We start from the raw sequence: 21,411 nt of genomic DNA, 5'->3' as shown, positions 1-21,411 counted from the left end.
TGTCTTTGTCTTTTTTGAGGGCCACACCTTCGGCATATGGAGGTTCCCAGGCTAGGGATCAAATTGGAGCTATAGCTGCTGGCCTACACTACAGCCACAGCAATGCCAGATCCAAGCCATGTCTGCAACCTACACCACAGCTCACGGCAAGGCTGGATCCTTAACCCATTGAGCGAGGTCAGAGATGGAACTTGCAACCTCATGGTTCCTAGTGGGATTTGTTTCTGCCGTGCCACGACAGTCACTCCCAATTTTGTATTTAAAACATAGCCTGGAGTTACAAAGTCTACTTTTTAAGGGTCATGAGTATGAGGAACTTAAACTTCTTGCTGAGAGATGTGAAATAATTTCCTCTGGAAATCTGTATGGGAAAGATCCTTACGGGGCAAACCATATGGTCACTTAAACATGGACACTAGCTCCAAGATTCTGAAAGTTTTACTTCTAACGAATGTTGATTAAAGGACCATCCCCTGAGCATTGATGATTTAGTGAGCATCCATGCCCACAGTGCTAGGCTCCCATGTTCTTTCTGCATGGCCCGTCCTCAAATCTATTACTGAGATGGGCTCCGAACCAGTGCTGCAGCAACCATAGATGCTGGAGCTAAAAAGCATTCAGAAATAATCTGGTCCGCTTCCTCCATTCATTTAGGCAGTGATATGTTACACAAATGAGATAACTGAGGTCGTGAGGTTATAAGACTTGCAAGGTCATGCGGTTATTAAGTGGTGGGCAAGAGTCCAGAACATGGGATTCGTGGCTTCCAAGTGTGGTTTTCTACAGCACTATGCTAGGGGTGGTTTGGTTGTGAGATCTCGGAATCAAGAAGGCCCCATAAATATAGGTTGATCCTCAGTTCTATTTGCTTGTAAGTTTAGCCTCTGGGATTGTATTTATTTATTAATTATAGTCCACCCTTTCCTATGGGATTAACAGGACCTACAGCAAGAATAAGTTGGAAAAGTATACAGAGAAGCCTGCAATATATGCCCATTAGGATACCTAGATAGATATTGCATTTATAGAAACTTTATGCCTACAAAAGCCAGTTGTTTCAAGTTAAAAAGAGTTGTCCCCAAATTCTTGTCTTCAGGTCTAGAATTCTGAATTCCTTTTAAAATCAAAATGATACTCACTTCCTTTTTTTTAACACTTATATTTGAAACTGCCTTTAAAACAGAGGTCTATAGCCTCTTTTTTTACATATTTCAGGTAGAATTTAACTAAGCAAAATACCTCTAGCTATAAAAATTCTGTTATTACCTCTGCTTATCATTTATACCACATTTACTTATATGGATCATTTGGGAAAGATATCCCATGTTCATGGATTGCAAGAATTAATATTGTTAAAATGTCCATATCATCCAAACCAATCTAGAGATTCAATGTAATCCCTATCACAATACCTGTTGGATCATTTAATTCAGATAATAATTGCAGTGATATTTACCTCTGCACTGTAGGTTAATTTCACAGAAGGAGTGTCCTGGCAAGGAAGAATTGCTCTGCAGTGGATGGCCTAGGAGGGGGAGGAGAACAAAAGAAACCCCTATTTCCTTGTCTCATAAATCAAGTCATTAAGAAACCATTAAAATTGAAGCATTGTTCTTAGACATTCTTTTTAAAAATAAAATCGGTCTCATATTTCTTCAATTCTTTTAAAGTAGCAAAAGCAGATTTGTGGACAAAGAAATCTGATCTTGCATTTTAACAGTCCATGAAGCAATATTAAGCAATGACTCCTAAGTAACAGTAGTGCCCAGTGAGGAGCTGTTAGGAACCCTGAGAAAAAAGGGCTCTCCGGTGAGGTAACTTTGAGAACCATGGCCTATTACATCCCTGTCTGGAAGGGTCACTAGGAACGTTAGCTTCTGGAGGCTCTGGAAGACCTGCAATAAAGAAACCTGTTTGAATTCTTATATCAACATGAAACCCATTTTTCTCTGGTTAATTATTAATATCTAAATTGGGTGCCAGTGGTCTGAAGAACACTTAGTAAATGATGCTAGAATCTTGACGTTTTGATCTCGTAGCAAACTTTGAAAGGAAACACTAGGGAGACAAGGAGGGAGAAAGAAAAGTCTCAACACCATCTAGACATATTCATTCACATTATATGTAAAGCGTTTCTTTGCTGACACATCAATCTGTCATAAACATTGGTTCCATCGAGAAGATGACTAGAGTAGCTATGATTTTATATCCTGACCTATTTACAGATAAGTCTGCATCTATTGGTGGTGAGCAAGGAATCCTAGCTTCATGAGACAGTCTACTGAGCTTAAAGGAACAGTGATACTAGCATCTCTTTCTGAAGTTGTTATCAGGTATAGTTCATGCCTCTGCAAACTTCCTTCAGCTCTTTTCACTTCGGATCTCCAAAGATATGGGATCTCAAATGACCTCTAGATGGATTAACTAGAACCAGAAGAACCACTTGCTTCTCTCTCCCAAAACAAGGTTCTAAGACCATGCCTCTAGAGTTTCTTCATGGTCCCTGGTCATGTGACTCAGCAATGCCCAGGGGGTTATATGTATTTCACTGGATAAAACCAAATCTAGGAAAACATGTGTGCAGAACAGCCATAAGCAAACTGATCAAACAAAATCATGGCTACATGCTTCCTATCAACTGTAATCATTTCTTAATTTAACTGAAATCTCTTTCCTCTATTTCAAAAACTATTTCCAATGAGAAATAGAATGAGATGTTCAAAATTCACATTCTTAAGACTCACAAGTCTTGCAATTCTTGCCAAGTTTAGTTTATGGACATTCCATAAGTATTACTGATGAAAATCAGATAAGAGACAGAGAGTGAATGATCAGTACATTCTTGCTTAGAATGTGGTATTGCTTCCAGATTAGTGAATTCTGGGTTTCTTAGATTTAAAAGACCATTTCAGTTGGCAACAGAGAGCAAATATGTCTAAATCAGGTGCCAACATTTCGACAGATTTGCTTTCAAATGTGAATCTACCGTAATATCTATCACACAGGAATAATAAAAGGATTAAATATGCAAAGTACCTAACACAATGCTTGGAAATATAGTCAGTGTTTAATGAAGTGAGTTCCTTTCATTGCAAACTATTTGATTACTAAAAGAACTGACTTTTTTCTTTTACAAAAGAGTTTGATAACTTTTTATCTTTGTGGCAGATTATCTCTAATTATGTGGTTCTTTATTCTTAGTTTTTAAACAGAAAACAGATCTAGTTTAAATCATATCATTTTAAAGGCACACTCAATACATTTACACGATATATACAGTTGTAAATGTACTAGAAACATCCAGAAAGGCTACATACCAACTCAATGGTTACCTTTGGGCAATGGTGTCTGAAGATTAGGAAATCTGATCTTTCACTTTCTCTTTACTGTTAGCAGTTTTCATAACAAGTGTATATTTTGTTTTATGATTGTTTTCCTTTCGTTTTATGACCATTTATTGAGTGCCCACTCTATGCCAAGTTCTATGCCAGGGGCTGAGGGTATGAATATGAAATTGACCCAGACAGTCCAATCTAGGTAGACATGTTTTCAAATTAAAGGAAGTTTCTTTTTAAAAGTACTATTCAAATGTGTTAATAAGTGAGCAATGTAAATGAAAATATATGGAGTTTTTATAACATAAGATAGAATAAAAATTCTTGCTCGGGTAAGACCCATGTATCCATATGACCACGGTCCACTTTGCCTCATTCAGCTGCATGAGGTGGGAATAATAAAGTAATTCCAAGTCTTTTTTTACCTGGCACTGACTAAAGAGATAGGGGTGTTCCTTCCCAGAAGTTTGTTCAGGAGTGAGCCACTGAAGAGCAGAAGATTTTGGAGACGTCTCAAAAGAAATTTCTATAACAATTTCTTGATTTCTGGATGAAGGGAACAAAGGCATTAGTAGAGTATAATTCAATCTAACATCTGAATTCATAATTCATGCACCAATAATATAAATAATATTTTACAAGCTCTCATTACTAATTGAGAGTACCTTCTAGGCATGTTAGCAAGGCGATGGGTCCTTTTCCCTACATGGTAACTGCTTATGACGATGTAATAGGAACTAGTATCAGCTGAATACTCACTTTTTTTTTTTTCTGTGATATCATTTACTCTCTTACAGTAGTGGGAAAGTAGAAGAAATGATTTTGAAACTTCAACTGCCACCCCGGTGGGTGCCAGGGCGAAACATCGGGGAGTGCTAGTCTGCAAACTAGTTACTGGACAAGGTAAGTTAAGAACGTGGGAGTAAAGTTTTATTCTGTTGAACCTAATGATACGAAATACATTCTGTGGAGTTCCCGCTATGTCGCCGTGGGTTAAGAAGCCAACTACAGCAGCTCAGGCCGATGCAGAGGAGCCGGTTCAATGCTCAGCCTCGTGCAGTGGGTTAAAGGATCTGGCGTTGCCGCGGCTGTGGTGTCAGTTGCAGCTGTGGCTTGGATTCACTCCCAGGAAATTCCATGTGCCACAGGTACAGCCATAAAAAAAAAAGTGCTGTATTTAATCTCTTCTTCCTAGTAATGCATTTTTATTGCCTTTTACAATGTGGCAGATTGGAATGAACAAAAACTGGTCCTTCCCCCCAGGGAGATCGAGCAGCACTGTTGATCAGGAACTAGCAAGAGCCCTGGAGACCAGCGGTCGTGCTTGTGTTTGAATCCTAACTACCACTGCTGTGAATTTGGGCAGCTTATTTGAACTCCCTTTGCTATAGTTGTTTCACTGTAGAATATGGCTAATGACCTATCTCACAAATTATGTGCCTTTCCTTTTTTTTTTCCCTTAAATGGGAAGAGCAGGCATGAAAATACTGGCTACTGAAAGGTGGGGGCAGACTGACCTTATTCTAGGTCAATGGTTTTCCCCCTTTCTTTCCCTTCCCAGTATATCAAGGTGTGGGGTAGACTCTGAAAATGACAATTCTGGCTTAAATTAATTACTTATTTCTCTGAGGTTCCCTTTGCTCATCTATAAAATGTAGATCATACCACAGTGGGTTACTATAAGGATTTGATGAAAGAATACATGTAAAGCCCTTATGTCAAGATTGGTGTGTAGAAATGGTTTTATGTTTGTCATTGCTGTTATTCTATCAATAAAAGTGGCTGGCCTCTGGGGAGGAGGTGAAAACTGTGCAGCTTGTAAAAGCCTCCGGGGTGATCCTGAAATGCCTCCTTCAGACAGCATGTTCTCACCATCACCCGAGATATTGGTAAAACAATGCGCAACGAAGTAACAGTTCTTGAAAGTCCTATTCTTGAGTATGGCACAGAATGAATTTTTTCAGCATCTTAGGAACATGTCATTTTCAGTATAAGCGTCAGTCTACCACATACACACAGGTAAAAATAGAGAATGAAAAAAGTCTCAATTAAATGCAAATATAGAGACACGGAATAACCTTCGTACTTGCACAGAGCAATAGGAAGGGAGATCTCCATGGGGGATCCTTTGTAGCTTTGTCTTTCTCCAAGGGTGTATTTGACTTCTTGTCCGTTGATGACCACTTTTTCTATTGTAAGGTCCTTTGTATCCAGAGTCTAGAATTAAATTAATATTTTTATATGATAAGAAAATCATTTTAGGTCCCAGGGAAAATTCTATTAGTTAGAGGCTGGCTTCAATGACTGCAGAGTAGAACTAGCTGCTTAGGGAGAGTAAGACACACAGTGAAATACAGGAATTCAAGGAGTTGAAAGGTTGCACAGGTCCCAATTCATGGGACTCTATAAAGGGTCCAAAACATTGGGGGTTCTAAGAGTTAGGTGTATGTTTTGTTAGGTAATTCTGGGATAGTCACACAAATGTCTGGCTCTAAGTAAAAGTCAGATCTAAATTAAAATGCCTCAGCTTCTGTCTCCTAAGACGTCTCTGCTACGAAAAAAATTCATTTGGGAGAACATATCTACTTGCCAAGGCAGATTAGGGACAGATGCTCTGGGCAGGAAGTGCCCAATGCAAGTGCCTGAGTATTTTCCATCCCAAGAATCTTCTATCTGAGCCCTAGAAACCATACCCTTTCATTAACGATAACCAATCTCATTTTCTAGGATCTTCAATCTTCCTGTGCCCCAAGACTGTTTCCAAACAACCTAAACCAGGCTGCTATGTTATTTTTATTTTTATTTGTCTTTTTCTAGGGCTGCCCTCAAGGCATATGGAGGTTCCCAGGCGAGGGGTCTAATCGGAGCTACAGCTGTCCCCGCCCATGTCGCAGCCACAGCAACGCTGGATCCGAGCCGGGTCTGCAACCTACACCATAGCTCACAGCAACACCGGATCCTTAACCCACTGAGCAAGGCCAGGGATCGAACCCTCGACCTCATGGTTCCTAGTCGGATTCGTTAACCACGGAGCCACGACGGGAACTCCCAGCCTGCTATATTATTTTTAAAACTTCACCCAATCCTTCTGCCCACTCTGATAACGATTCTATTTTTCTCCTTCCTTTCTTAAACTCCAAGGGCAACCTATGGCTGCTGTGTCCACTTCCTCATCCGTCTCTCCTTACGGCTTCTCGCTCTTCTGCCCCTGAAAAGGCAGTTCTCTGGACCAACAGGTCTTTTCTGTTTAGTAACTTTGACCTTTGTCCACTCATAGCCCTAAGGAACCACACCATCTGTTTGAAGCCCCCTCCTTGGCTCACGTTCACACATCAGTGCTGCTTGTCCAATGCATTTTTCCTCCCCCTTCTGACTCCTCAGTAGGGATGTATCCCCGTGTGCTGGCCTCGGCCTTTTGATTTTCGTACCGTATTCTCCATGCCCTAGCTCGCGTTCATGCCCCCATCTTTCCCTAGAACCTCTGTGCAGATGACTCCTCATCTATTTCTCAGTCGTATCCTCTGCCCAGGACGTCAGCAGATATCTTTAATTGCCTGCTTGGTATTTCCATAGGAACGATCACCCCCTATTGAACAGGCTTCTAGAAATTCTAAAACCAAGGCTACCATTATGTCTCTGAAGTCGGCTCTCTCCCCTGATGCCTCTCATCCATTGGTGGAACTCCTCACCTTATGGCTAAGGTTTAAAACATTCAAATAATCCACAACTGATCCCACTTCCCGATCCTGCATGGCCAGTTAACAAGTTCTTCTTTTAGACTGTCCTCATACGACCAGGTCAGGCCCTGGACTATTAGAATTGCCATTATCGGAGTTCCCATTGGGGCTCAGCGGTTATGAACCCACCTAGTATGCACGAGGACTCAGGTTCGATCCCTGGCCTTGCTCAGTGGGTGAAGGATCTGGCATACCGTGAGCTGTGGTGTAGGTTGCAGATGAGGCTTGGATCCTGCATTGCTGTGGCTGTGGGATAGGCTGGCGGCTACAGCTCCGATTCGACCCCTAGCCTGGGAACTTCCATATGCTGCGAGAGCAGCCCTAAAGAGACAAAAAATAAAAAACAAAAAAAAAGGAAGAAAGAAAAAAAGAACTGCCATTATCTAATCTTCCTACTTCTGGCATCTTTCCCTTGAAATCTGGCCTGGAATAGCATAGTTAAGACTGCCAAGAAACAGCCACTTTCCGGTCGCCTCTTTTATATCAGTTACCTGTGGGTGAGAAGCTCAGGAAATTTTATCAGTTTTATTCTTATCTCTCAGAAGTCAACAATTTTTGGTTGGAAAGAAATTTCCATCTTGGTTTAACCTTTCTCTCCTTTACTTTCTTTTTCTTTTTTATAAAAAGCAGACAGGAGTTCCCATCGTGGCTTAGTGGTTAACGAATCCGACTAGGAACCATGAGGTTCGATCCCTGGCCTTGCTCAGTGGGTTCAGGATCTGGCATTGCCGTGAGCTGTGGTGTAGGTCGCAGACACGGCTCAGATCTGGCATTTCTGTGGCTGTGGTGTAGGCCAGCAGCTACAGCTCCGATTGGACCCCTAGCCTGGGAACCTCCAAATGCCGCGGGTGCGGCCCTAGAAAAGGCAAAAAGACATTAAAAAAAAAAAAAAAAAAAAAAGCAGCCAAGTTTGTTATGAGCATCACTGTTTCCTTCCCAATGGGCATTTATTTTTTTCAGGTTCTCTCTTTCAGGGGAGGTGCCTCAACTGTTGCCCTTACTCTAAATTAGAACTGATTTATCTCTGGCACTTGCATATTCCAGAAATATTAGATTTTGTATCTTCAGAATAGTGAAGTTACTCCTTTGTCCCTTCATATTCTAGTACCTATTTCTGACCATCTTATTTATGGTAAAAACTTGATTGGATTATCTGACGTGTATAAACAACTTATGTTTACACTCTTCTTATAACCATAAGGATGACTTATTTGGGTCATTTCCCAGTGGAACATATTCTATTTTCTGTATTGCCTACACTTTTACAATCTGTTTAGAATCAGAAGATTCAGGTTATTGTTATAACTCTTTTTTGTGAAGCTTTTTTCATATCCTCTGTTTGTTACAGCCGTCGGCCCAGCTCTTTTCTGTAGCACTTACTGTACCACATTATAATGGTTTATTAGACTGAGGGTTCTTCAAAAGAGGGAGAATGTTAGTTAGGCTTGCATTCCCAGGGTTGAACACTATGTCAGAGAAACAGTAGGTGCCAATTAATGCATGAAGCAAGTCCTGGACCGGGAGAAAATAGAAACTGCAAGTTTAAGCTGTTGATCTGAAGTCCTACCCTCAGCTATCATGCCCAAATGACTTAGGAAATTCACCTTCAAATTGCACTGATAAATGCTATTAAGCAATTGATCAAGAATAGCAATAAGAGGACTTCCCGTGTGGCTCACAACAAGAATAGCAATAAGAAAAAAAAAAAAAAAAAAAAAAACAAAGGAAACTGGAGAGCGGACAGGTTGGAATTAGTACTTTTCAATAATTATTTATTGAGCACCAACTATGTGTAAGGCCAAGATACCCATATACAGTTAAAAGAAACAGCCCTGGCAGGAGGTTACTGAGGATAAAATTTACTTTATAGTAAATAATAACACCCTCCTTAAATAACACCCCCCAAAAGAATTACACTTCTAAGCCGCTGACCAGTTGCCGTGTGTGACTGCTTCTCTTTTGCACAGGCTGTTGCAAAGCTCCACCTTAACTTCAGGATCTACTTCCTTTTATGGGTCTTGGGCTTTAGGTCACGTGGTTTCCTCCCCTCCCCCATCCGTATTCTCTCTTCCTCCAAATTCTTTAATTATTTTCAACCTTATCATACTGCATATGTTATTTTCAGCCGTCTCAAATTCCTTCTGCAACAAAGCAGGGTTTAAATTAAAAAGCTTGATGCCCCCTTATTACGCCTCTATTTACGTTATTGGCAGGGAGCTATACTGAAAGGATGAAGAGGCTCTGTGATAAAAACAAAACGAGAACCAAAGCGACACCTTGATTTGATCCTCAGCTCTGCCATTTACTTAGTGCAGACCTGAGAGTTTGCAGAGTCGGAAGGATCTGTATTGGATTCCTGGCTTCTGCTGCTTAATAGTTTCTACGATCTTGGCCAAGACATTACAACTTCCTTGCGCTACCAACTGAAAGAACCCTAAAGAACTGAAAATTTCCAAAAAAGACACAAACGCTTGAAAGTTAAACCGCAAATGACATCCCAACTTCAGTATAAATAACCCAAAACTTTCAAGGGAGTTTTAGAAAAGCTGGGAATTCACCCTAACAGAGCTCCTTCAACATTCCCCAGCATCGTGGACCCCAAGCATGGACAGGAAAAAAATGCACGGTGTCCTCATCCAGTGCTGGCCCTGGGTCCTTTCTGTTGGTGGTGGTGAGAAAATGCCCCCTTACCTTTAAGATAGAGTTAGCACTGTTCTCAGTGCTGCCCACATCAAGCTCAGGCACTGCATGCTAACGCAACGCATCCATTAATTCGTTAAACTCTAGAGTGTCTTCTGTATGCCAGGAGCTCCACTCAGAACTTGAGATACAAAGGGCCAGGATACACAGCCCCTCCTCCAAGAGCCCATGATCCAGTGGAGGAAGGAAAAAACTCTGAATAAATACAACTAAACTCTTGGCTTCAGGTTATTACAAATAAGAAAACAATTACAAACAGATGTACCTGAACTGTAGCTAGCTTACCTTGCCTAAAATCTAACATGACTATTATTTCACTCTAATGTACGAAACAGATGGGACAACTAGAAATCACAATTTTAAAATCTGCTCTTGAGATGTGGGGAATGCAAAAACAACGGGCAGGTTTTTAGACTGGGGCACTAAGGGTACCTTTCCTTCAAAAGGTAAGCATCCTGACTCTTGCTTACCCATGGAACAGAGGTAAAGCTTTTATTTTTACAAAACAAGCGACAGCGCAAGGTCACATTAAGCAGTGACAAACTCAAAACTCACTTGCTTTTACTAAAAGGAGAGATTGCACTGAATCAGGACCTCAGTTCAGCAGGTCCTGCCTGAGGACAGCCGTCTGCAATGAACCATAGCTTGGCACTTCAAACAGACCAAAGTACAACCTATAGAAAAATAGTTATTGTTTTGCTTATAAAGCTTTTATTTTTTTTTCCTTACAGTACTTCTAGTGACTACTCATCAATGCATAGAGGAGTCAACCTATTTTTTACATCAGAATCAGTCTAGCAAAATGTTAAAGCACCAAGAGTAAGAAAGTTATGGGCTGTATTAGTTCATATTAATGACTCAAAATACAGGCCTATTGCTCAAGCAGGAAAAAACCACCAACTCTTATCGAAACTTATTCTTATGACCAGTGAATTGACCCCACTGATTTCCAGCCGTCCAGCCCACAACATAACCTTATCTGATTGCTTATTGCTGGGTTTTAGTAGCTATCACTACACTACACCACTACAGTGTGGCCGGTCTTGTCTTGTTCCTCTTATTTCTAAAATGCTTTTCTATGAAATTCCTCAGGTGAAAGATACAATCCAAATAATACCAGACAATTTGAGTAAGAACACTGAAAACAGGTTATGTTGTGCAGAGAAAATAATTTAATAATATTCCACAAATCTAAGCAAGTTTGTCATCATTCGAGTGGCTAGAGAGCTTGAAGACGCCCGTATTTTCTAAGAAGCGCAATATTACCTGCTTCTTGGAACCCACTATTAAGAAATTATAATGAGACATTCTTAGAGAACTTCAATGTCTCACCCATCCTTAAATTATTGGACGGGAAGGGTGATAAGAATCAAAGGCAGGAAGAACTATGAACCCAGAGAGAAAGAGCTGCACGTGGAGTCTGAAAGCAGACTGGAAGCATGGAAGCAGGGCTGGGAATTCGAGGGCGTTTGAGAACTGGCTGGAGAGTGAGGGAAGACGGCGATCGGTTTTATCGCAGAACTCTGGGCGGAAATAAGGGGACTGGGAGAGAAAAGGGGGACTGAGCATCAGCAGAATACAGGGTCTGAGACTTGGCTGAGACCGTGTACTGAGGAAGGTGCGGGGGAATTGGAAGCAGTCAGGGGCCTAAAGAGGGTGTTCCGGGCTGCAGGCCCAGGAAACCGGGAGAGGGCAAGAGGCATTGGCGCTGGGAACTAGTCTTATGGGGGATGGGGGAGGGGGTTCGTGCTAAGATGAAACTTGAGCGCTGGGTGAGGAGTGGGGCGTGGAGTGGGCACGAGCATGTGTCCAGGGACTGGGAACGGGGCTTTGGAGACAAGGGTGTAAAAGGAGATTGGTAAACATAGGGAGTGAGGGAGGAATGCAGAAACGCAATTGGGTTGGGAGGGAAAGGTATGGGGTGTCTTGGGGCAGAAGAAGGGGATGCTGAGCAATAAGTGGGGGCTGAAAAGGAGGTGCAGAATATGGGTCGCGGGCTGCACAGAAGCGTCGCGGTTTGCGCAAAGCGGACAGGCGCATGGGACTGGGAAGGGGCCGCAGCGGGGTGAGAGACAGAAGGCGGGCGGCCGGGGAGAGGCGGTCACTGGGAGCTGTCCCACCGTACCAGGCTGCGTAGATTGTCCTCCTGAGACTGGACGGTGAGCGCGGCGGTCCCGGTCAGTACCCGGCGAGTAAAGTCGACGCTGCAGCGCAGGTGAAGGTGTGTAGTCCGGCAGATGGACGCCGGGGAGGCCAAGGAGCACGTATCCACTACCTCCGGCATGGCTGTGGGGAGTCCCGCCGCACGCGATGCGCACCCGACACTCTGCTGCCAGAGAGACTACTCGACTGAGAACGAGGAAAAGAGGGAGAGAGGCAAGGCAGAGGAGGAGGGATTCGTGGCGCCAGCCGGGAAGGGAAGTTTCTTGAAGTCAGAGAAGAGTGGGGTACGGCATGGATGGAACTACACGTCCCATGGTGCAGTGCGACAAGGAGTGCGCTTTGCTCCCTGGGAGTGTGTGTGCGCGCGCGGAGGGGTGCTGAAGTGGCTCGATATTGCTCCCCGAGGGGAAGGAGGAGGAAGAGGAGAGGGTGAGAGTTAGATGAAAGATGGGCCGATGGAGCTGAGTAAGCTGAGAGATGAAACTGAGAGCCTCCATTTTAGTTCCATTCAGTTTCGGTGGAAGTTACAAGAACAGTAGAATGTCGATTCTGTATATAATGGCTGGGCGGGGCAAAAAGGGATAAGAAGTCTGTTAGAAAGTTGACTCCCGTGCAATTCCTCGTTAGTATAGTGGTGAGTATCCCCGCCTGTCACGCGGGAGACCGGGGTTCGATTCCCCGACGGGGAGGCACAAGAAGCCTTTTTCTTCCTTACGGACGGAAATGTTCATAGATTTAAAGAGCAAATGTGAAAGGAACAGTCAAATTGACTGTCAGATTTATACTTTAAAGCTGTTTTGTTGGTGCTATGCCGTGTTGGCAACCCAGTGCAAGTGAACTCAGTTCTGTCAATTCAACACCCAATGCCCTGGTTCTTATGTACATTTCCAGATCTGAAGGAATAAGCCACATTCCCATCTTAGAAACTTAGATGTTCTGTAGTGAGACAGTTCTATGATATGAGCGTGCAGTGGCTACAGGGGAATGCAGAGCTGGGACATCCTGGAGGTGAGGAAGGATCGAAGCGTAACTTGCCTAAAGAAAATGAGACCTAAGAGTTGAAACTGGGACAACTGGAAAAGGAGCCATCTCAAAGGACCTAAACAGCTGGACCTTTACTCCTGAATGCATGGCTGGGGAACTGACTCATTGAAGAATTTTCAGCAGAGGAGCGACATGGTCAGATTCCTGTTATCAAAGGAACACTGGTAGTCTTCAGAGCATTCAGAGAAAGGCAACAAAACCAGAGTGTGAAGAGTTAGGAAACTGCTGTTACATAGTCTAGGAAGAAGATGCCAGGGGGCTGACACCGGTAAGTCATAAGTAAGGAGAGAGAGGAAAGAATGGAAAGAATACTTGAGAGAAGTGGTTTCCCAGATTAAGAAGGAGCCTAAGGTGGTTTCTCAGATTCTTCGCTTCAGTCGTCGGATGATCATTAACCAGAGATGGAGACAACATTAAGAGAACAGACTTAAGTAGGAAAAGTTTAATCTGGGACAAACGGAGTTTGAAAGTGTATGGGACTCGGAGCGGAGCTGTCCATGAGACGCTTGGGAAGTTTTACGTTTGTAGCTCTGGGGATGTTTCCGGCAGGTATGAGAGTATCGCATAATGTGATGGACGAAACTCTGGCTGTGGGTTAGCTCAGCCCAAGGAGAGTGGGTAAAAAGAGCAGTGAAACAGGTTGGAAACTGGAAGAACACCAGAATTTAAGAGACAAAGTTTGAAGGCGGGGAGGCACCCTCTCACAAGGTATATGTACCCCAAATCTTCATGATGCACATTTTAAATATCTTAACATTTTATTTCTCAGTGTTACCTCATTACAGCTGAAATTTTTTAAAAAGAGAGAGGGTGGTGCTAGAATAAGAGGTGCTCATGAAAAAAAAAAAAGAATAGAGCCAACCAGCAATGTCAAGTACAGCCTAGAGGGCCATTAAAATAAGAAGTAAATGGTCTTCTTAGGATTTGGCAATGGGATAGAGGTGAGAAAATGGTGAGTGTGTTGACTTTTGTGGTTTGGTTGAAGGTAGACACTAGAGAGCAGTGATTGAGCAATAACAGAGCAGAGGGGAAATGGGGTAGAGGCCTATTTCCAGTGGCCCCTGTGAGAAGAGAAGAAGAAAGAGGAATAGAGAGAAGTGGAGTGCTGAGAAAATGTTTTTTACTGTTTTTACGGAGAGGGAAGCTTTGACATGTTCAGATAGAGAGGTAGAAGGATTTCTAGAAAAAGAGAAATTGGAAGATTGAAGAAGCTGGCGGCGGGGTAGGTGGTTGATGAATTAAGCAGTTGGAGAGTGGCCCCATTCTGTGTCAAAGTGATCTAACAAATTTGGCCCCAGCAACAGAAAGACAGGTTTACATTTGGATATCTTTGTGTCGGCCCTTGCAAGACAAGAAAAACAAAATAAAAACGTCCCAAATTATTAAATCCAATACATTACACCTGCATAAATCCTAATTCCATTTGGCCTAAGAATCCTTGTCATGATTGACCTTTGCAAATCTAATGCAAACTTTTTTGAGATGTAAAAGTGTTCTGCATGCTAGCAAATACAGGGTGACAAAAATGATGCAGTAGAATTGACTGAGACAAGGAATACACAATCAAATTATTTTCCTACTGAAAAAGGATTGTTTGTTCATTTGTTTGTTTCAGTAAAACATGTCAATATCACCATCTTTCAATTACTGATTCCCAGGAACCCACAGAGTTTATGTCTTTGTGCTCAAGAAGACAGCCACGGACAACCACAAATTCCTCAAACTGATTCATGGATTAATCAAAAGATAGATATCTCATAGAAATTGGTTTCTAAAATACCACTGACTCCCAAATTAAAGTGTAGAGAAATAGCAATGCACAAACAATAGGAGTGTTATCCATAGCTGATGGTGGAATGAGAATAGCTTTTATTTTATTTTATTTTATTTATTTATTTTTTTGTCTTTTTGTCTTTTTGTTGTTGTTGTTGTTGTTGTTGCTATTTCTTGGGCCGCTCCCACGGCATATGGAGGTTCCCAGGCTAGGGGCTGAATCAGAGCTGTAGCCACCGGCCTACGCCAGAGCCACAGCAACGCGGGATCCGAGCCGCGTCTGCGACCTACACCACAGCTCACGGCAACGCCGGATCGTTAACCCTCTGAGCAAGGGCAGGGACCGAACCCGCAACCTCATGGTTCCTAGTCGGATTCGTTAACCACTGCGCCACGACGGGAACTCCATATTTTTTTTGTGTGTGTGTTTCATTGTTTTTTTTTTTTTTAATTTTATGGCCACACCTGCAGCAGATGGAAGTTCCCAAGCTAGTGGTCCAGTCAGATTTGTAACTGTGGCCTACGATGCCTCTGCGTTGCTCCAGTGCATTGGTATCCCATGCATTGGTATCCCATGCATTGATCACATCCGTCAGTGTTGATATGAGCTGCATCCGCAACATATGCCAAAGTTTGGGGCCATGAACCCGGAACCCACATCCTCAGAGACTGAGTTGAGAAGCCATGTGGGATTCTTTTTTTTCTTTTTTTTCCTTTTTTGTCTTTTTAGGGCCATACCCCCGACCTATGGAAGTTCTTCTCAGGCCAGGGGTAGAATGGGAGGTGTAACTGCTGGCCTGTGCCACAGCCACAGCCACGGCCAAGCTGTATCTGAGCTGCATCTTCAACCTCACCACAGTTCCTGGCAATCCTGGATACTTAACCCCCTGAGCAAGGCGAGGGTTGGAACCTGCATCCTCATTAATGTTAGTCAGGTTTGTTACCACTTAGCCACGAGGAGAACTCCTCATGTGGCTTAAAAAGTTCCCACACTGGGAACTTCTGCTTTTTTTTTTTTGGTGTTTTGTTTTGCTTTTAGGGCCGCACCTGCAGGCATATGGAAGTTCCTGGGCTAGGGGTCTAGTCGGAGCTACATCTGCCAGCCTATGCCACAGCCACAGCAGTGTAGGATCTGAGCCCTGTCTGACACCTATAGCTCACTAAGGGGGGCCAGGGATCGAACCTGTATCCTCATTGATACCAGTTGGGTTCGTTTACACTGAGCCACAAGGGGGAACTCCTTGTTTGGTTTTGTTTGTTTGTATGTTTTTAATTTTACTGGAGGATAGTTGATTTATAATGTGTTTGTTTCAGGTGTACAGCAAAGAGAACCGTTTTTATTTGATTTAAAAAAATGTATTATAGTTGACTTACAACTAGAATAAAATTTGTCATTTTCTGCTCCACAGCAAAGCGACCCAGTTATACATACACATGCATCCTTTTTCTCACATTCTCCTCCATCATGTTCCATTACAAGTGATCGGATATAGTTCCCTGTGCTAAACAGCAGGATTTCATTGCTTATCCCCTCCAAATGCAATTAGGTTGCATCTGCTAACTCCAAACTCCCAGTCTATCCCACTCCCTCCCACTCTCCCTTGGCAACCACAAGTGTGTACTCCATGTCCATGAGTTTGTTTCTTTTCTGTAGATAGGTTCATTTGTGCCATATATTAAATTCCAGATATAAATGATATCATATGGTATTTGTCTTTCTCTTTCTGACTTCCTTCACTCAGGATGAGAGTCTCTAGTTCCATCCATGTTGCTGCAAATGGCATTATTTTGTTCTTTTTCTTATGGCCAAGTAGTATTCCATTGTGTATATGTACTGCAGCTTAATCCGTTCATCCGTCATGGGACACTTGGGTTGTTTCCATGTCTTGGCTAATGAATAGTGCTGAAGAACATAGAGGTGCATGTTATCTGTTTCAGTGAAAGTTTTCTCTGGATACATGCTCAGCAGTGGGATTGCTGGATCATATGGCAGTTCTATATTTAGTTTCTGAGGCGCCTCCGTACTGTTCTCCATAGTGGTTGTACCAATTTACATTCCCAGCAACAGTGCAGGAGGGTTCCCTTTGCACCACATCCTCTCCAGCATGTGTCATTTGTGGAATTAATAATGATGGCCCTTCTGAGGTGTGAGGTGGTACCTCATTACAGTTTTGATGTGCGTTTCTCTAATAATTAGCGATGTTGAGCATTTTTTCATGTGACTCTTGGCCAGCTGTATGTCTTCTTTTGCAATGTCTGAGAAGAGTTTTGAAAATGAAGCTTTCTATTGCTTCTATAAAATAAGGATCATATCAGAGTGTACCTACAAAAGGAGGTCTTAGAATGAAAAAGATGATTTATATCAAGTTTTTGCAAATAAATGTACGTATATTGACAGAGCCATGAGCAGGAGGTATTCCAGCTCTACTGCTCTACAACTCTACCTGGAAAATTACCTAATTCCTCTAGGCCTCAGTCCCCTCAGGATAACTGAGCTACTTCTGCTTTATGGGGTTGTTGAAAGGATGAAATGAGATAATACATGTGAAGTGCTCAGCACTGTGCTTGGCCTGGAGTGCTCGTTCGTTACACATTAGCTGGTTTGATTATTTCCGCTGGCTTTTATTTTGCCCATTTTGATAATTTCAATACTTATTTTTCCTTGTTTTGTTAGCATGAATTTTTTAGGAAGACCTGGAAAATGAGAAGCAGATCACACTGAATTAGGCCTCTAAAAAGAGTTTGTGACATTAGCAACTATCATATGTTTTGAAATGCATTTACATTCAGGAAATTCAGGAAATTGCAATTGGTGTGTGACCACTTTCCTTAAAAGGGTGTAAAACCTTCTCATTGCTTTTCCCCATGCGTCACAGAGACCTTTCTTTTCTTTAAGTAGTCGGTGCAGTTGACAGGAATTAAGTGCATTCTGCTACCCTGTGCTACCTGCTGGATAATTTAACGCTCTGTAATGAATTATACCTAAGATAGCATGGTGTTGAGATGATGTTCTAGAGGGACAGATTCTATGCCTTTAGGGACCGTGAGGAATAATATCGTGGATGGTATAGCATTTGAGATGGGGATTTTAATAGGAAAAATGGTAGAGCCTATAGGATTGAGCATGGGCAATGGGAGGTGGGCAGCTTTCCAGGTGAAAATACTAGCAAGAATCGAGGCATGGGGCCAGAAACAGAGATGTGTTGGGGAAAAGAACAATTCGGAGGGCAGAGAATCCTTCAAGTTAATCCAATGTCTCGCATGCTCCTCCGTAATCTGCCTTTCTTCTTTCCTCTTCAGGTTATGCGTCTGATATGGCAGAGATCATTCGCTATTCACCAGTATCTGTATTTATTTTCACCGTTAGTAGTAAAGCCCTCATTGTTTAGCCGGACACGTGGCTCCCAGAAGACTACATTTCCCCCTTTCTTTGCAGTTATGGTCATTGTAACTAAGTTCTGGCCAATGGAAGGTCAGCAGAATTGCCAATTATGACTTTTAGGAAGTGTCCTCAACAGAGACTTTTATTATTATTATTTTAAACCTTTTCCCTAGTCTGTTATCCGGAATACAGACTTGATGGCTAGCACTCCAACTGCCAAGTTGTCTCATGAGAATTGCATCATGAGGTTGGAACTATTGCTAAGGGTTGTAGAGCCACAGCATATAGGGAGCCCTGGGCGGGAAGTAGCCAGGCCTCTGATGATCATGGATGGCCCCTATGGACTGAATTTCTTTTCCTTGAGAGAGAGGGAGAAACTTCCGCTTTGTTTCAGACAGTGTTATTTCGGGTATTCTGATATCCACGGAGAAGAGTCTTTACCAAGACACCTGGTCTCAGTTGGATGGGATTAGCACTTTTGCCCCAGGTACTCACCCTTGTCCATCAATTTGTCACCACCTTATTGTATATTATTGCAGATGTTTGAAAAAAGTTATGTATCGGATAGGCTTGCTTCCCTCTACCTTATGTTTTCCAATAGAGGCTTCTTTCTGATGTAAGCATCTCACTACCCTGCTTCAAAGCCTTCAAGGTTTCATCAACATTGCCACTAGATATTTTCTGCCCTTTTAGTAGACGTGACTGCCTAGGGCTGGTTTTGCCAAGAGAGTGTGAAAACTGGGCCAGGAGAGAACACCAGAGGTGTGAGAGACGGTGAAGAAGTAGAGGCAACAGATTGGGGTTCCTGGGGGACAGAAGGATGGTTGGAATCAGAGTCCACATCTGGCAAGATAAGGATCAGTGTCTCGTCGGAGCGTCTGACAGAATAAGATTGTGGGTGCCTTCCTCTTTTTGTGTAACGGGGGGAGAATATCCATAAAATTTGCTCATAGCTATGTAAAATATTCTGGAAAATATTCTCCAAACCCTCATGATACTGTTTGCCAGTGGGGAAGGGAAGAGAGGTGGCTAAGAAACAGAGGTGAGACGTAGGTGAACCTGTTAAGGCTTTCGATTTTTTTTTTTTTTACAAGTCACTTAATGGCAGCTGGTAATCAGCAAATTAGTAATGGTTAGCTTCAAAAGTTATTACACGTGCCGTGCTGTGTTTCTCGAGGTTGATCAGATACCTCGAGTCACAGACATTTCCCATATACGATGTATCCTATACATCAGACTTGGTTTATCACCAGCATTTATAAAACCAGACCTAGGGAAAGAATGAGCTCCGGGGCCACATCACGCCTGGTCTCAATATAGTGAATATGGAGCCGGCCCTGATCATGACAAAATCAGAACAGCAGGAATATTTGCAGAAGTCTTTTGAATTTTGATGTAGGTGGACATATTACCTATTCCAAAAAATATGTATGGATATTTTAAAACAGAAAGGTCACCCCAACCCCAAACTACAAACCAAACCCAAAACAGCCTTGTGTGATTTCTTGTTTACAGCAAGCTGGAGCCTTGCGCTCTCTCCCACTCGTCTGGCTTCAGCATGTGGAGTGCAACTTGCCCAAGATCTCAGCTCTTTCCTGCTCTTGCAGGAGCTGGAATCCTCTGCCCGGCCCCCAACCCGCCCCCCTTCAGGACTCTGCCTCCTTCCCTTCCAGGCTGGGTCCCTGTGGAGCCTAGTGGAATCTCTTTCCCTGATGGAAACAGGTGCGTGCGGTGTCCTCACCCTTCCGATGGGTGAAGAGAAGTGATTTCAACCACCTTTTTTTCATCTTTAGCTCCCAAGATGGTTGAAGCAGCCCTGACTCATTTCTGCATGTCTCTATTCAATCCGGGTTTTGCTTGCGCAGCCTCAGGCAAGAATTTGAGATTTGTATTCCCATCTCCTGCTCTGTTCTTCCTGTCAAGAAGAGGTTCGGGAGCCCAGGAGAGAGAAATGAAAGGTGTATACGACAGCGGTCTCCCAATTTCGTAAAACAGCACAAGAGTCACCCGCCTCCCCGCCACCCGCCCCTCCTTCCATGTCCTTTTTCTTCCCCTCCCTCGCCCGTGACCTGGTCCCCCACCGAAGTCTGCCCTTTGATTCTGTGCTTGTGCCGTCAGGAGGCACCAGCCTGAACACGAGAGGCTGTCGGGTTGCCCTGGGTTGCAGCCCGAGCATCTCTGCTGGTCACAGGACCGTCTCTCCTAACCTAGGAGGACGGTGGGTTTCAGCAGCAGCGAATCCCAGCCCCCACCCCACCCATGCCCGACCTACCGCATCAGAATCTGCACAAGACCCCCGGGGGATGCTTGACCACATGAAGCTAAACAACGGCCCTAGAGGCTCAAAAGATACTTGGGGAGTCGGAGGAAATTCCATTCCAGAGTAAATCAGACAGGGCCGGACTCCTCCTGGAGCTCCTGGCCTGGACCCTCAAAAATCAGTAGCCCCTTAACACCCTAATGTGATCTGCAGCGCAGCAGGCACTGCTCTGGGCCTAAATTGTCCGTTTACTTGGCCCTTCAAGTCCCAGATGGTATATGCTCTCTGTCTGAAGGTGAAGCAACAAATGCGTAAATGAATGAATGAGATTTCACACGAGGCGCCAGGCATCCTTTCACTCTGTGGGTTACTTTGTGTTGACTTTGGGGCCAAGAGAAAACTGCCCTCTGAGCCCTTTCTTGTCCTCTGATGCCAGAAGGCAATAGGTTTGCTTGCAGCAGGGACTGCCCTTTCCACCCTCTTGCCAATGGCAAATACTTTAAAAAACATTTTCCTCGAAGCCAACTACCCATTCGTACAAATGCACCTGTCATCGGTGTTTAGCTCTCGGAAAAGCTTTATGAATTGCACACCCAGGTACACGCAGCAGCCAGATTAGACACAAAACATGAGCACCAGCGCCCCAGATGGCTCCTCAGAGTCCCCTCCCGTCTTTATAAATCTCACTCCCCAGAGGCAATAGTGGTCTGACTCGTGGTAACATATCGCTTCTACCTCTTCTGCTCTTTGTATTTCCTTGGTGTGAAGGCAAGCAGGCAAGAGGTCCCCGTGAAGTTTGTGTGACCCTTCCTGCTGTTGTGTACAGTTCTGGGTTGCCTGTTGTCATTGCTGCACAGATGACACGTGTGGACACACCACGATTTCTTTCTCCATTCTGCTGTGGGTGGACGTGCGGGTGATTTTCAGTTCTGGGAAGAATGCTGCAATGGACATTCCAGAAGGAGTCTTTTGGTGAACACATTGTAGCCAGGTTTTGCTGTGCTGCTTTGAAGTTTG

The 21,411-nt window shown here is 43.4% G+C and overlaps 1 protein-coding gene, 1 long non-coding RNA gene and 1 other non-coding gene across 4 annotated transcripts in view; 2 read left to right on the top strand and 1 right to left on the bottom strand.

Moving 5' to 3' along the window:
* Window positions 1-12,217, bottom strand: part of LTA4H (leukotriene A4 hydrolase) — a 31,969-nt gene extending 19,752 nt beyond the window's left edge. The window contains 4 exon segments of the mRNA NM_001185132.2: window positions 1,457-1,525; window positions 3,761-3,881; window positions 5,422-5,552; window positions 11,898-12,217. Of these exon segments, the coding sequence (NP_001172061.2) occupies window positions 1,457-1,525; window positions 3,761-3,881; window positions 5,422-5,552; window positions 11,898-12,056 (480 nt within the window). The 5' untranslated portion in view covers window positions 12,057-12,217.
* Window positions 1-21,411, top strand: part of LOC110260790 — a 185,241-nt gene that overhangs the window by 42,145 nt on the left and 121,685 nt on the right. For both annotated transcript variants that reach the window (XR_002344245.1, XR_002344246.1), the window contains exon 2: window positions 4,133-4,238. This is a non-coding gene — a long non-coding RNA (uncharacterized LOC110260790). The remainder of the gene's footprint in view (window positions 1-4,132; window positions 4,239-21,411) is intronic.
* TRNAD-GUC lies at window positions 12,553-12,624 on the top strand. The gene has a single exon. It is a non-coding gene; the product is annotated as a tRNA-Asp (tRNA).

The sequence above is a fragment of the Sus scrofa genome, chromosome 5 (genome assembly GCF_000003025.6).
Source record: "Sus scrofa isolate TJ Tabasco breed Duroc chromosome 5, Sscrofa11.1, whole genome shotgun sequence".
Taxonomy (NCBI): Eukaryota; Metazoa; Chordata; class Mammalia; order Artiodactyla; family Suidae; genus Sus; species Sus scrofa.
Note: the sequence above shows the minus strand (reverse complement) of the source record. Positions and strands in the feature narration are given on the sequence as shown.